Source organism: Hakea prostrata, chromosome 1 (genome assembly GCF_041222555.1).
Source record: "Hakea prostrata isolate BN-2017 chromosome 1, UWA_Hpros_2, whole genome shotgun sequence".
Taxonomy (NCBI): Eukaryota; Viridiplantae; Streptophyta; class Magnoliopsida; order Proteales; family Proteaceae; genus Hakea; species Hakea prostrata.
This window is the reverse complement of record NC_142600.1, coordinates 34,555,673-34,567,758: the sequence shown is the minus strand read 5'-3', so window position 1 is coordinate 34,567,758 and position 12,086 is coordinate 34,555,673. Positions and strand designations below refer to the sequence as shown.

At 41.5% G+C, this 12,086-nt stretch overlaps 2 protein-coding genes across 2 annotated transcripts; both read left to right on the top strand.

Moving 5' to 3' along the window:
* The first annotated feature begins 7,702 nt into the window (after window positions 1-7,702).
* LOC149028825 (uncharacterized) lies at window positions 7,703-9,260 on the top strand. Its single transcript, XM_089163979.1, has 2 exons — window positions 7,703-7,868; window positions 8,029-9,260. The coding sequence occupies exons 1-2, from the start codon at window positions 7,703-7,705 to the stop codon at window positions 9,258-9,260; spliced, it is 1,398 nt and encodes a 465-aa protein (XP_089020105.1).
* Window positions 9,261-9,371: 111 nt separating this feature from the next.
* On the top strand, window positions 9,372-9,701 carry LOC149028824 (uncharacterized). Its single transcript, XM_089163867.1, has one exon. It carries the CDS (start codon window positions 9,372-9,374, stop codon window positions 9,699-9,701), a length of 330 nt encoding a protein of 109 aa, XP_089019993.1.
* The last annotated feature ends 2,385 nt before the right edge of the window (window positions 9,702-12,086 follow it).

Genomic DNA, 12,086 nt, shown 5'->3' with positions numbered 1-12,086 from the left:
GATCAAATGTGAGACTTTTTACAGTAGTAGAACTCTTGGAAGAAATCCTAGCCACATATGCTTGAGATGAAGTGGTGGCTAGGATGTTGGTTGATTTTCTAGATATATCCCATATAGGGGCATATAGAAAAGACACGACTCTAGGAATTATAATCCTTATCTCATTCGGTTGGAACATAATTTGAGGATGGAGCTTGAGCAATCCTTGTGAAGGAAGAGATTCTCTGGGCATAGAAATCCAGAAAGGAATGGGCAACTCAAGGTGATTGCACACTAAGTACTTCCATCTATCTATGGTATCTAGAAGGAAAAGAAACTACATTGAAGAGCTTCATGACAGCCATGGTGAATGGGTGAACGACACTGTGGCCTTACAGGAACTTATGGTCAATTTTTCTAAGGGCCTTTTCTCTGAGACAGAGCAATCCATATTTATGCTTAGTACTACCTATCACTTTCTTGAGTTGGATTTTTTTTTATTTGTCCTCACTTACAGGTGGTCTCTTGAAAAGAAATATATAAGGTGGTTAAGCAATTCAAGCCCTAGAAGGCCCTAGGTCTTCATGGGTTTCTAGCAACTTTCTTCAAGTTCTCTTAGGATAGCACAAGGAGATCACTGACGAAAACTGTGCATGAAGTCTTCTTAGGCAAGCTCGAAAGGAAGCTTGATTAGACCTTTATTGCTTTAATTCTAAAGGTGGAGATGCCTGAATGCATTCCCTAATTTCAACCGATTTCATCAACCTCAAAGTCATCATCACCAACGAGATCGCCAACCGCTTGAAGGAGATTATGCCTACCTTGGTATTGCCCAACAAAGTTGGTTTTGTTCAGGAGAATATCATCATGAATTGCTCAGGAGGTTTTTCATTCTATGAGAAAGACAGCTAGGAAGGATGGGTTCATGGACATCAAATCAATTGTAAAGGGCTGATGATAGAATTAGGTGGGATTTTATTAATGTGACTCTCAAGTTGGTGGGCCTCCTTGACACCCTTGTGCGCCTTATCATGCAGTGCATAACCGCCACTTCTTTGAGCATCCTTTGAAATGGGGAGGTATAGAGAGTTTTCATCCTTCTAGAGGGAATTTAGTAGGGAGACCCCCTCTCACACTGTATCCTTGTTCTATGTATGGAGAGATTCTCTCACTATATCCAAGATGCAATTTCTAATGGTTATTGGAAGCGTTCAAAATTGGGAAAAGAGGACCGCGAATCTCGCATCTTATCTCGCTGATGATGTTGTCCTATTTACAGAAGCTTCCCTAGTTGTTGACACTCTAGACAAATTGTATAGTGCGTCTGGAAGCAAAGTGAGCATTGAGAAGAGTAGAATTTATTTTTCCAAGAATATGAGAAGGCAAAAAATCAATGAGACCATCAATTTGATTGGGTTCACCTAGACCATAGACATTAGGCATTATCTTGGGGTGCCAATCTGGAGTGGTAGGCTGATGAAAAGTACTGATAGTTATATACTTACAAGGATCAAGAATTGGCTTTTGAGTTGGAAAGCCTCCTTTATTTCTTCAGCCGGGAGGATGACTGTCACACCCCACCCAACCGAATCCAGACTCACCCGAATACCCGTGAGGGTGATAAAACTACATGATCTAGGTTCAGTGTCAATCCATACTAATATGACATAGTAATCCAAGAGTAAAAAAGGAGAATAAAGTAGCAATGGGTGAAAAGCGAAACAGATGGTCGATATCAAATCTTGGTCAAAATTTTGATCTTGACCATAGGCAGCACATATTAGAGTCAGATTAGTCATGGGGAGCTTATGTTATAGAAGAACAATGCTTTGTAGTATTTACAATCAAGAGTTTAAATTTTCTTGGGATTAAGGCACAAGCCTTGTCATATATTTATATAGACTAGTAATGACTGCACATGTGATGTGTTCTCAAATAAGCACACCAAAATTTTAAGGTAGCCTTTGGGCTAATATTGAGAAACACATTATCCATTGCTACTCCATGCTCCCCCATCAATCCATCATTCCTACTAAAACGTAACATTGACAAACATTCTATAGAATAAAATTCCTTGCCATATAGAACATGCCAGTTTAGGTTCCTTCAATGATCAATTGAGAATGGATAAGATGCTCAAGGAATTGGCTTAGGGTTATAAGCGTACAAAAGCTGATATGGATACAGGTGGTTATTAAAGCTTTGGAACTTTCTAACCCTAAAGAATGGTGGGAACTCCTTAATTGAAAGGAATTTAGCTTTTTGACCAAAAAAAAAAAAAAAAAAAAAAAAAAAAAAGGATTTAGCTTTGAAATTGAGTATATGAATATTAGTTATGGAAGGTCATCAGAAATAGATTTATCAGATCAAGAAATCTAGTTTCTCTTACTGAAGAAACAAATATTTTCTTTATAGAAGCATAAGAGATCAGCTAATTCATAGCATATCGATGCATCATGAGGAAGGTGCTCTAAGCGAATCCATAAATTGGGGAGCTACCTTTGACATGACATTTTTTTTTCTTCTTCCTTCTATTTGTAGACTTGGCTTTCATTCATTTCTCTCTTCTTCTTCTTTTTTTTTTTTTTTAATCTTTAAATTTCTTCTTCAGCAGCTGCCATGTCCATTATTGTCCCTTCAACCTTAAAAAATTTCATTGCTCCAATCAGTACCTAACATAGATAAAGTCATTTAAATTTGTGAAGGAACATTCTCTTATTCCTTCTATCCTAAGATAATCTCCTATAGTCAACAACAGGACAATGGGAGGAGAAAAAAAATTTATGGATTTTTCTCGATATATATTAAAACAAAACAAGTTGAATAGTTTGCTAACAATTTTATTAGCTACTCTTTCCTTCTCTTCAAGCTCCTCTATCCAATGCTTTCTTTGATTTGGTTCCATGGCTTGAGCCTCCACATTGGCCATAATTGGACACAGCTCTGCTCTTAATCCAGTAAAGCAATATGTAGAACAGAGTGAAGATGGTCAATTAAGAAGAATAACATTTTCAATATGAATTACTTCCAATCACAAATGCAAAATCATCACATAAACATGACTACTCATTCTTCATTAAGAGTCCAGTGTCATTCATTTGTGTTTTCCGTGAATATACAGCAAATTTAATCCTAACCACATTAAAAATAATATGCAAGGTGTGTGGGTTCTCCCACATATCTTTTGAAGATAAAAGATCTGTAGCTAATATTCCTTAACACTATTCTCTAGATCACCAGCCTACATATGATGCATTGACCATAACTAGATTTCAGAAACAACCTGATTAATTTAAGCAAAGTTCTTTCAGAAATAGCTAAAGCCCAACTACTAATAGAAACACTTACCCGAGTAAAGACTTCATCCTTGTCTACATTGACTGTCACTATGCTGTTGATTATTGATTTTGAAATACATCCTTGGCTTGCCTCATTCTCCACCGTATCCTTGTTGTCAACCCACCACTTGTGGGTTCATGAGAAGTTCCTCCAATGGCTACTTTTTAAATTTCTTTGCTCCTCCCAATGCTCACAAGCTTCATTTCTGGACTCAATTGCCATATCAATCTGTCTAATAAATTCTTCAACAATTTCGTTTGTTTTCTTGATAATTCCATAAGCGACAACGCTTAATCAATCCCTTGTGATTCTAAGTTATGGAAAGTCCAAGCCTAGAAAAATTCTTCTTTAGATGCGTGATTTTGATTAAATGTTTTTAATGCAGTTTCTTCTTCTTCCATTAGCATTTTTTGGTTTCTGGTAAAAACTCTTCGTATTCCTTGGGCTAGTTACTGTAAATGGTTTCTCTGAAAAATGAGAAGTGGAGAAGTTGATAATTAAATTCATTCAAATAATTTCAAAAATTTAATTGACCATTATAGACATCATTTAGTACTAATACAAAGTGATGAGGAAAGAATAAATAAACTGGAACCAGTTCAGTTTGAGCCCAGTCCGACCAGATCGGAATCAAACCAGTTTGGTTCGAGCCTTGTCCGACTAGCTCAGATCAAGTTAAACCGACCAAGGCAAGGTCGGTCGAATAAGTACAAAGGCTGAATAGCAAGGTAAATCTGAACAAGGTTCTAGCTAAAGAAAAGGTATTCAGTCAAGACTCAACTACTCATATTTGAGTAGAACTCAATGACTAAGATTCAGATCGCAACTTAACTAAGGTTTGAGTCCCATTCAAACTCATACTTAGAAAAACTATAAAAAGGTATGAGAACACAAGAGAAAGGTACGCTGAATAGATCTATCACTATTCTAATTCTTATTGTTCATTACTTTCTTGTCTTCCTTAGTCAGATCCCTAACTAGATCGTCGGAGGTGAAAACTCGACCTCCACGGTCGAGCTCATTCTTGCAGGTTCAACCGGCTGAAGGGACGAATAGGATTGTGCAGCAACAATTGGCGCCGTCTGTGGGAAACTCTGATTGAAAAGCCATTATGAGGACAAGATCAGGTTTGGTAATCGAAGATGGTTCTGACGGAGAAAAGGAGGTCGACTAGAGCACAGTTCTAAAAGGAATGGAAAAAATTCCCGAACTCCAAATTCAGCAAGATCCTCCAATTCTTCCAGACTCTCAAGCAAGTCAATACGTGACAATGCAACAAATTGTCGAAGTTCAAAAGGAGCAGTCTGCAATGAGGAAAAAAATCTCATCCCTAAGCGAGTTGATCAGGATGGCCATGCAACACGTAATCGCTCCCGAAGCAGATTCTCAGAAAAAACAAAAAATTCCCGAAGGGAGCAGGCGTGACCGACCACCCGTGATCGACCAGATCCCTTAACCATCTCAAAAGGAGCTGTAGAAAGAGACAGCAAAGTCTTGAACTTCGAAAGAAGTTATCCCAGAAAAGAATCCTCCGGTTGACGAAGATGGAGATCGAGGAAGCAGCACAGATCCAGCCAAAGCTTCAAAGGACAAAAAGAACCACAATGGTTCAAACAAGCGGGATGAAGAGATGAATAAGCGCATCACCGACCTTGACGAAACAGTCAGAAAATTGAAAAATCTTGGCAAAGACGAGCTATACGCCGTTTTAAAAGAGGATCCTTTCGTCAAAAGCGTCTCGGAAGCAGAGATGCCAAAAGGTTTCAAATGCCCTACATTCACCGCATACGACGGATCTAAGTGTCCCAAACATCACATCACCCATTATAAATCCGTCATGTCCACTTTCAGACATAATGAAGCAGCTATGTGCCGCAGTTTTCCGGCCTCATTGACTGGAGCAGCATTAAATTGGTACCAGGCTCTGCCTAACGGCACAATAAAAAGTTTCGACCATCTAGGTCGGACTTTCTTATTGCATTTCCAAAGCGGAGTAGAAACCAAAAAGAGGGAGGATACCTTGTTCGCGGTAAAACAAGGGCGAACGGAGTCCATTAGAGACTTCCTTGCGAGATTCAATAATCTAACCATGCAGACAAAAATCTGGACCAAAAGATAGCCTTCCACGCCTTATACCAAGGACTCAGCCATGAAGGTCTACTCGAAAGACTCTTGCTGGATATGCCTAAAACGTATGATGATCTCAGGGAGCGATGCCACAAGCAAGCAAAGATATCAGAAACAATTGAATCTCGAAAGGAGCATCCAACCGCTGAGGCAAGAGCGCACAAAGAAAAGCACCAACCAGTCAGAGGACCGACCACGAACCCGACCAGGGAGGGTCGATCTGACTAGGTAGGAGCACCAAATATGAGAAGGTCAAAAATCCTAATGCAAATTAAAGATCGAGGAATTCTCAAGTGGCCTGGAAGACCACATTCTCGGCCAGAAGAACGTGATAAAAACTAGTATTGCGAGTTTCATAGAGATCACAGTCACTGGACTGATGACTGTCGACAGCTAAAAGCAGAAATCAACAGAATCATCTCTGAAGGACAGCTCGCAAAATACCTTCGACCTAACCAGCCAGATCAAAATCAAGAGAGAAATAAGAAATTATTAAGATCTCCAAGCAGAGAAAGACGACCAAATAGACCCCGACCAAGGGAGGGAGGAGACAATGAAAGACGTCCACTGGTGTTCGGTGGCCCAACCGAGGAATCAAGTAGACAAACAAAAAGAAAAGCACAATATGTGGGGAACGCCGAACTTGAAAAGCCAGATGAAAAGGTCAGCTCAGAACCAATCACCTTCTCGTCCAGAGACAAACAAGGGGTAAGCACTCCCCACGATGATGCCCTTGTCATCAAGGTCACCCTAGCCGGAACTAAGGTCCATAGAGTTCTGGTAGATACAGGGTCATCAGCAGATATCATGTCACTAGAAGCCTTCAGAAAATTACAGCTGGACGAGAAAATGCTGGTCCCCTGTGGAAAACACCTGTATGGCTTTACAGGAACCTCAACCCGAACAGAGGGTACAGTCAGATTAGATCTCCGCATCGGCAAATACCCTAGAGACAAGGTCGTTCAATCAAATTTTATGGTCGTCCGAGATCTATATGCCTACAATGTGATCTTGGGACGACCAACCCTTTGTACTCTAGAAGCTGTAGTGTCATCATTACACATGAAGATGAAATTCCCTACAAAAAGGGGCATAGGAGAATGTTCTGCGACCAAAAAGGAAGCCGGCAGAGTTACACCAACTACATGAGAAAAAGAGTAAAAACAAGCTCTACCATGGCGGTCGAAGTCAGAGATGATCGCAACGAAGAAAGCATGCAAAGGGCGGAACCAGTAGAAAAGTTGGGAAAGATTAGACTAAATTCAAAAGAAGACCAGGGAACAATGATCGGAGCAGAACAGGAGTAACAATTCAAAATCAGTTTAACTAAATTTCTACAAGAAAATGCTGACGTCTTCGCATGGTCGGCAGAAGATATGCCCGGAATCGACAGAAAAGTAGCCGAGCACAGGCTAAACATCGATCCTCAAGCAATTTCAGTGATACAAAAGAGAAGAAAATTTTCTTTAGAAAAGCATGAGGCCATCCAAACAGAAGCTCAGAAGCTAAAGCAAGACAGATTCATTAAAACCATTGACCCCCCAACCTGGTTGGCCCAATGTGGTAATGGTAAAAAAGGCAACCGGAAAATGGAGAATGTGCACAGACTATACCGACCTCAACAAAGCCTGTCCTAAGGATTGCTATCCTTTGCCAAGAATAGATCTGCTCATTGACGCAACGGCCGGTCATGAGATGCTTAGTTTTATGGATGCATACTCAGGATACAACCAAATCCTAATGAATCCAGCTAACCAGAAACACACAACATTTATGACTGACAGGGATAGTTACTACTACAAAGTAATGCCTTTCAGTCTAAAAAACGCTAAGGCAACCTACCAACAAGCAGTCAACAAAATATTTGAACAGCAAATAGGCAGGAATATGGAGGTATACGTCGTTGACATGCTGGTAAAAAGTACATCCCAATCCGACCACCTCAAAGACCTAGCAGAAGTATTTGAGGTACTCTGAGTATATAAGATGAAGCTTAATCCAGAAAAATGCGCCTTTGTAGTTGCTTCAGGAAAATTTCTAGGATTCATGGTATCCCACAGAGGAATAGAAGTTAACCAGAAAAGATAAAAGCCATACAAGAGATGAAACCACCAAAAAGCATAAAGGAGATACAAAGTCTCACTGGTCGGGTTGCAGCCTTAAAAAGGTTTATTGCCCGATCAGGGGAGAGATGCTTCCCTTTCTTTCAAGCTCTAAAAAACATCTCCAAGAAAGGAATACCAGAGTGGAGCGAGGAATGCCAACAAGCAGTCGAGCACCTCAAGGAAAAATTGACTACTCCACCTCTGCTCGTATGGCCGACCACAGGGAAAGAACTTATCATCTATCTGGCAAGTTTACCCTTGGTGTTAGCGCAAGTGCTAGTACAAGAAGAGGAAAAACAACAAAGCCCTGTCTACTATGTGAGCCATGTACTCCTTGATGCTGAAACAAGATATCCTAAGGTCGACAAGCAAGCTCTGGCCCTGGTCATGGCAGCCAGAAAGCTAAGACCATATTTTCAGTCACATCCTATCATAGTGTTAACCAACTTTCCCCTAAAGAAAATACTGCATTGACCAGACTTGGCCGGAAGACTGGTATCATGGGCGGTTGAGTTAAGTGAACATCAAATTGAGTTCCGGCCAAGACCAACTATTAAAGCACAGATCCTTGCTGATTTCATCCTCGAAACTTCAGAGCCGGAGCGTGCACAAGAGGAAGAGGCTACCTCTGAAAGTATCAAAAGATGGGTGCTTTCAGTAGATGGTTCTAGTAACGCACAAGGAAGTGGAGCAGGATTACTCCTGATTAGCCTAAGAGGATTCCAAATACGGTACGCACTACTCTTCAAATTCAGGGCTTCAAATAATGAGGCAGAATACAAGGCATTAATAGCAGGTCTTCGCATAGCAAAAGCCCTTGATATTCAAAACATAGAAGTCAGAAGCGATTCACAACTAATTGTGAATCAAGTAAACGGGCTATATGAAGCGAAAGAAGAGAGGATGACTAGATATCTGGCCATGGTCAACCAATACCGACCATACTTCAAAGACATCCAAATCAAACAGGTCCCTAGAGTAGAAAATGAGCAAGTAGATGCTCTATCCAGATTAGCTACAGATGATATGGATGCAGAACCAACAATATATATGGAAGAGCTCCAATTTCCGAGCACTAGTCTTACCAACCAAATGCACGTGCAGACTGAGCAAGGTTGGATGACTCCCATAATCAATTATCTGGAAAGCGAATTACTACCAGAAGACCCAAAAGAGGCTAGAACTATAAAACAAAGAGCAGCCAGATACACAGTCAGAAATGACAAGCTATACAAAAAGTCTCTAACCCGACCATTGCTGCGATGCGTAGAGGCTCCAGAGGCAGCTGTCATCTTAAAAGAAATCCATGAAGGAAACTGTGGAGGTCATATAGGAGCTAGAGCCTTAGCAAACAAAATAATAAGGCAAGGGTACTATTGGCCCACACTACAAGAAGACTCGAAAATATGTGTTCGAAAATGTGACAAATGCCAGGCACACGCCAACATACCTCACGCCCCTGCAATGCCCCTAACATCAACCCTCTCCCCAATTCCATTTGCTAGATGGGGGATAGACCTGGTAGGAAAACTACCAAAGGCTACAGGGAGCAGAGAGTATCTGGTAGTAGCGGTTGATTACTTTACTAAATGGGTGGAGGCCAAAGCACTGACATCCATTAATATCGACCAGATGAAAAAATTCGTCACGCATAATATCATATATCAATATGGTATCCCAAAGATCATCGTTACCGACCATGGCAAATAGTTCGAAAATACTGAATTCGAACGATTTTGTAAAGAACAAGGCGTGGAGCATCGTTGGTCTTCCGTAGCATACCCACAGAGCAATGGTCAAGTAGAAGTTACTAATCGATCAATGCTGGAAGGGTTGAAGAAAAGATTGGATCAATCTAAAGGCAAATGGGTAGAGGAGCTACCTAAAGTTCTTTGGTCTTACCGAACTACTGCTAGAACGACCACCGGAGAATCCCCTTTCCGACTAGCTTACGGAGTCGAAGCCCGGATTCCCGTAGAAGTGAAGGTCGGATCTATTAGAGAAGAAGAATTCAATGAAGAAGCAAACATTGAAGGAATGAGGGCCAGCATAGACTTCATTGAAGAAATCAGGGACAAAGCACAGTATCGCCTGGAAGAGTACCAAAGACGCATTGCAACATACCACGACAATACCTTCCTGGAGATCTAGTTCTCCGAAAATCATCTGCTTCAAATCCCACAAATCAAGGGAAGCTAGTTCCAAACTGGGAAGGACCATACATCGTAGTACAACAGGTTGCACCTGGAGCATACAGACTGCGAGATCCAGAAACCGAGCAACTAATACCTCAGACCTGGAACTCAAACAACTTGAGGAAATACTATCAATAGAACAGTACGAAATCCTCACCAAAATTTTGAAGTTTTCAATACTTGAATTTTCTAGTTTCTTTAAATTTTTAGATGTTCATGTCATAGGCTACAACACCTCGAATTTTATTTTTTCTATTTGAATAAATTTTTTTGAAGTTTGTCAATCCTTTGAATTTCGAGCATTTCATCACAAGCTCAAGTTAGAATACCAAGCTAAGATGATCGGGGAGTACAAACAGGAGTTCAACTTCAAAACCGACCTACTAGGGTCGGTCACAAAAAGCCCTAAGCTCCTTAGGCACCAAAAGCCCTAAGCTCCTTAGGCACCAAAAGCCCTAAGCTCCTTAGGCACAAAAAGCCCTAAGCTCCTTAGGCACAAAAAGCCTTAAGCTCCTTAGGCACCAAAAGCCCTAAGCTCCTTAGGCACCAAAAGCCCTAAGCTCCTTAGGCACAAAAAGCCCTAAGCTCCTTAGGCACAAAAAGCCCTAAGCTCCTTAGGCACCAAAAGCCCTAAGCTCCTTAGGCCCAAAACCGACCTACTAGGGTCGGTCACCAAAAGCCCTAAGCTCCTTAGGCACAAAACCGACCTACTAAGGTCGGTCACCAAAAAAGCCCTAAAACCCCTTAGGCACCAAACAGATCAAAAATCCATCAAACCAAGCTCGTTGGTTTGTCAAGGCAAATGTATCAATAGACCAAAAAACCTTGCTATTAAACAAACAAACTACTCCATTCGAACAAATAGAGATACCAAGAAGATCATACATATGCATATATCAAAAAGATTACATAAAGCCTCAAAAGAGGCAGTGTATCAACAAAAGGCATTTAAAAGCCTACAAATATTCGAACTAAGACTATTTTTTATCAGACTTGCTCGTAGAAGCAGGAGTATCCGAGCGCCCAACCTTGGGCAACGGATCCCAGTTCGAATCCAAAAAGTCAGTCACTTCGACACCTGGAGGCTTCGGGAATCGAGGCTGGTCGGTGCACCACTGAGGACGAGGAACTTTGAGGTCGTCATAGATACCTGGATCAATAAAAGCTTTGAAAGCCCCCAGATCCAAGTCCTTAAAAACTGCAATGATACCCTGATAGACTTGACGCTGAGCATAAATATACCCAGGGGCAGCGACCTTTGCCATAAACTTTCTGCACCCAGCCTTCTTGATCCATCTTTTGATGACTTCATGGCGAAGCTCGTCAGAAAGATCTTCAAAAATGCAGGGGGCTTTCTCTTCAATCATCTTGGTCAGCCGAGCAACCTCACTGTCCGAACTCTCCAACTTGGCTTGGAGACTACTAATCTCTGCATCCTTTCAGACCAAGGAGCCTTCAGCCTCCTCCAAGTTAGTTTGAAGAGTAGATTTTTCGAGCACTAACGCCTCGTTAGTACCCTTCACAGCCGCCAGCTCACTCATCAGCTCGGCTTCCCGAGCAATCTAGGAGCTGTTACTCGATTTCAAAGCTAACAACTCCTCTTTCAACTTATCATTACGCTGTTTGGCTTCCTGAAGAGAAAAGTAATCTTGCCGAGCAGAATCAATACTTTGACCCAAGGATTGGACCAAAGCACAAGCTATCCTGTACACCAGGAACACGGCAAGTTTACATATGAAGTGAAGAAAATAACCTTCAGAACAAAAAGAAAGTACACATACCTCACAGTAATATTGTGCACTTGTAAACGACCAAAACTATGGAGGTATTCCAGGTCGGATGGCAGAATAGCCCCACCCAACCACTCATTAGCAACTCGGGACATAGAGCGAGGATCACCCCTGAAAACCGAAGAATTGCCATCTAACGACCAGTTTGGTCGAAGAATGTTGGAGGAGCCTGAAGTCCTAACCTCGTCAGGATTACCCTGACCTAAAATATCCTCACCTAAAGAAGGGTGAGGATCAAGATCCGAGCTATTCTTGCTGGCCAACTTTTTTGATGGCCGGGGAGGAAGTTCGGAGGGGTTCCCTTTCCAAACTCGGGAAGACGATTTATCCTTCGCAGCAGCCTTATCCTTAGAGGGAGAAGACTGATCAGCCTGTGTCTTATCTGGCTTGGTCGGATGCTTGGCCTCCACTTCCAACATGGTAGCTGCAGCATCTTCAAATTCTTCCTCACCAAGCTTCACTGCATCATTTTTTCGAGTAAGATGACTTAGGAAATAGTACAGTAATAAAAAACCAGGATGAACAAGAGAAAGGACACATCTTACAGGTCA

What these genes read in the sequence shown, in the direction of transcription:
- LOC149028825 (XM_089163979.1), top strand. Translation starts at nt 7,703, where the DNA reads ATGCCAACAAGCAGTCGAGCACCTCAAGGAAAAATTGACTACTCCACC. An exon ending in AACAAAGCCCTGTCTACTAT is followed by an intron (nt 7,869 to 8,028) that starts GTGAGCCATGTA and finishes TGCATTGACCAG; the next exon opens with ACTTGGCCGGAAGACTGGTA.
- LOC149028824 (XM_089163867.1), top strand. Translation starts at nt 9,372, where the DNA reads ATGCTGGAAGGGTTGAAGAAAAGATTGGATCAATCTAAAGGCAAATGG.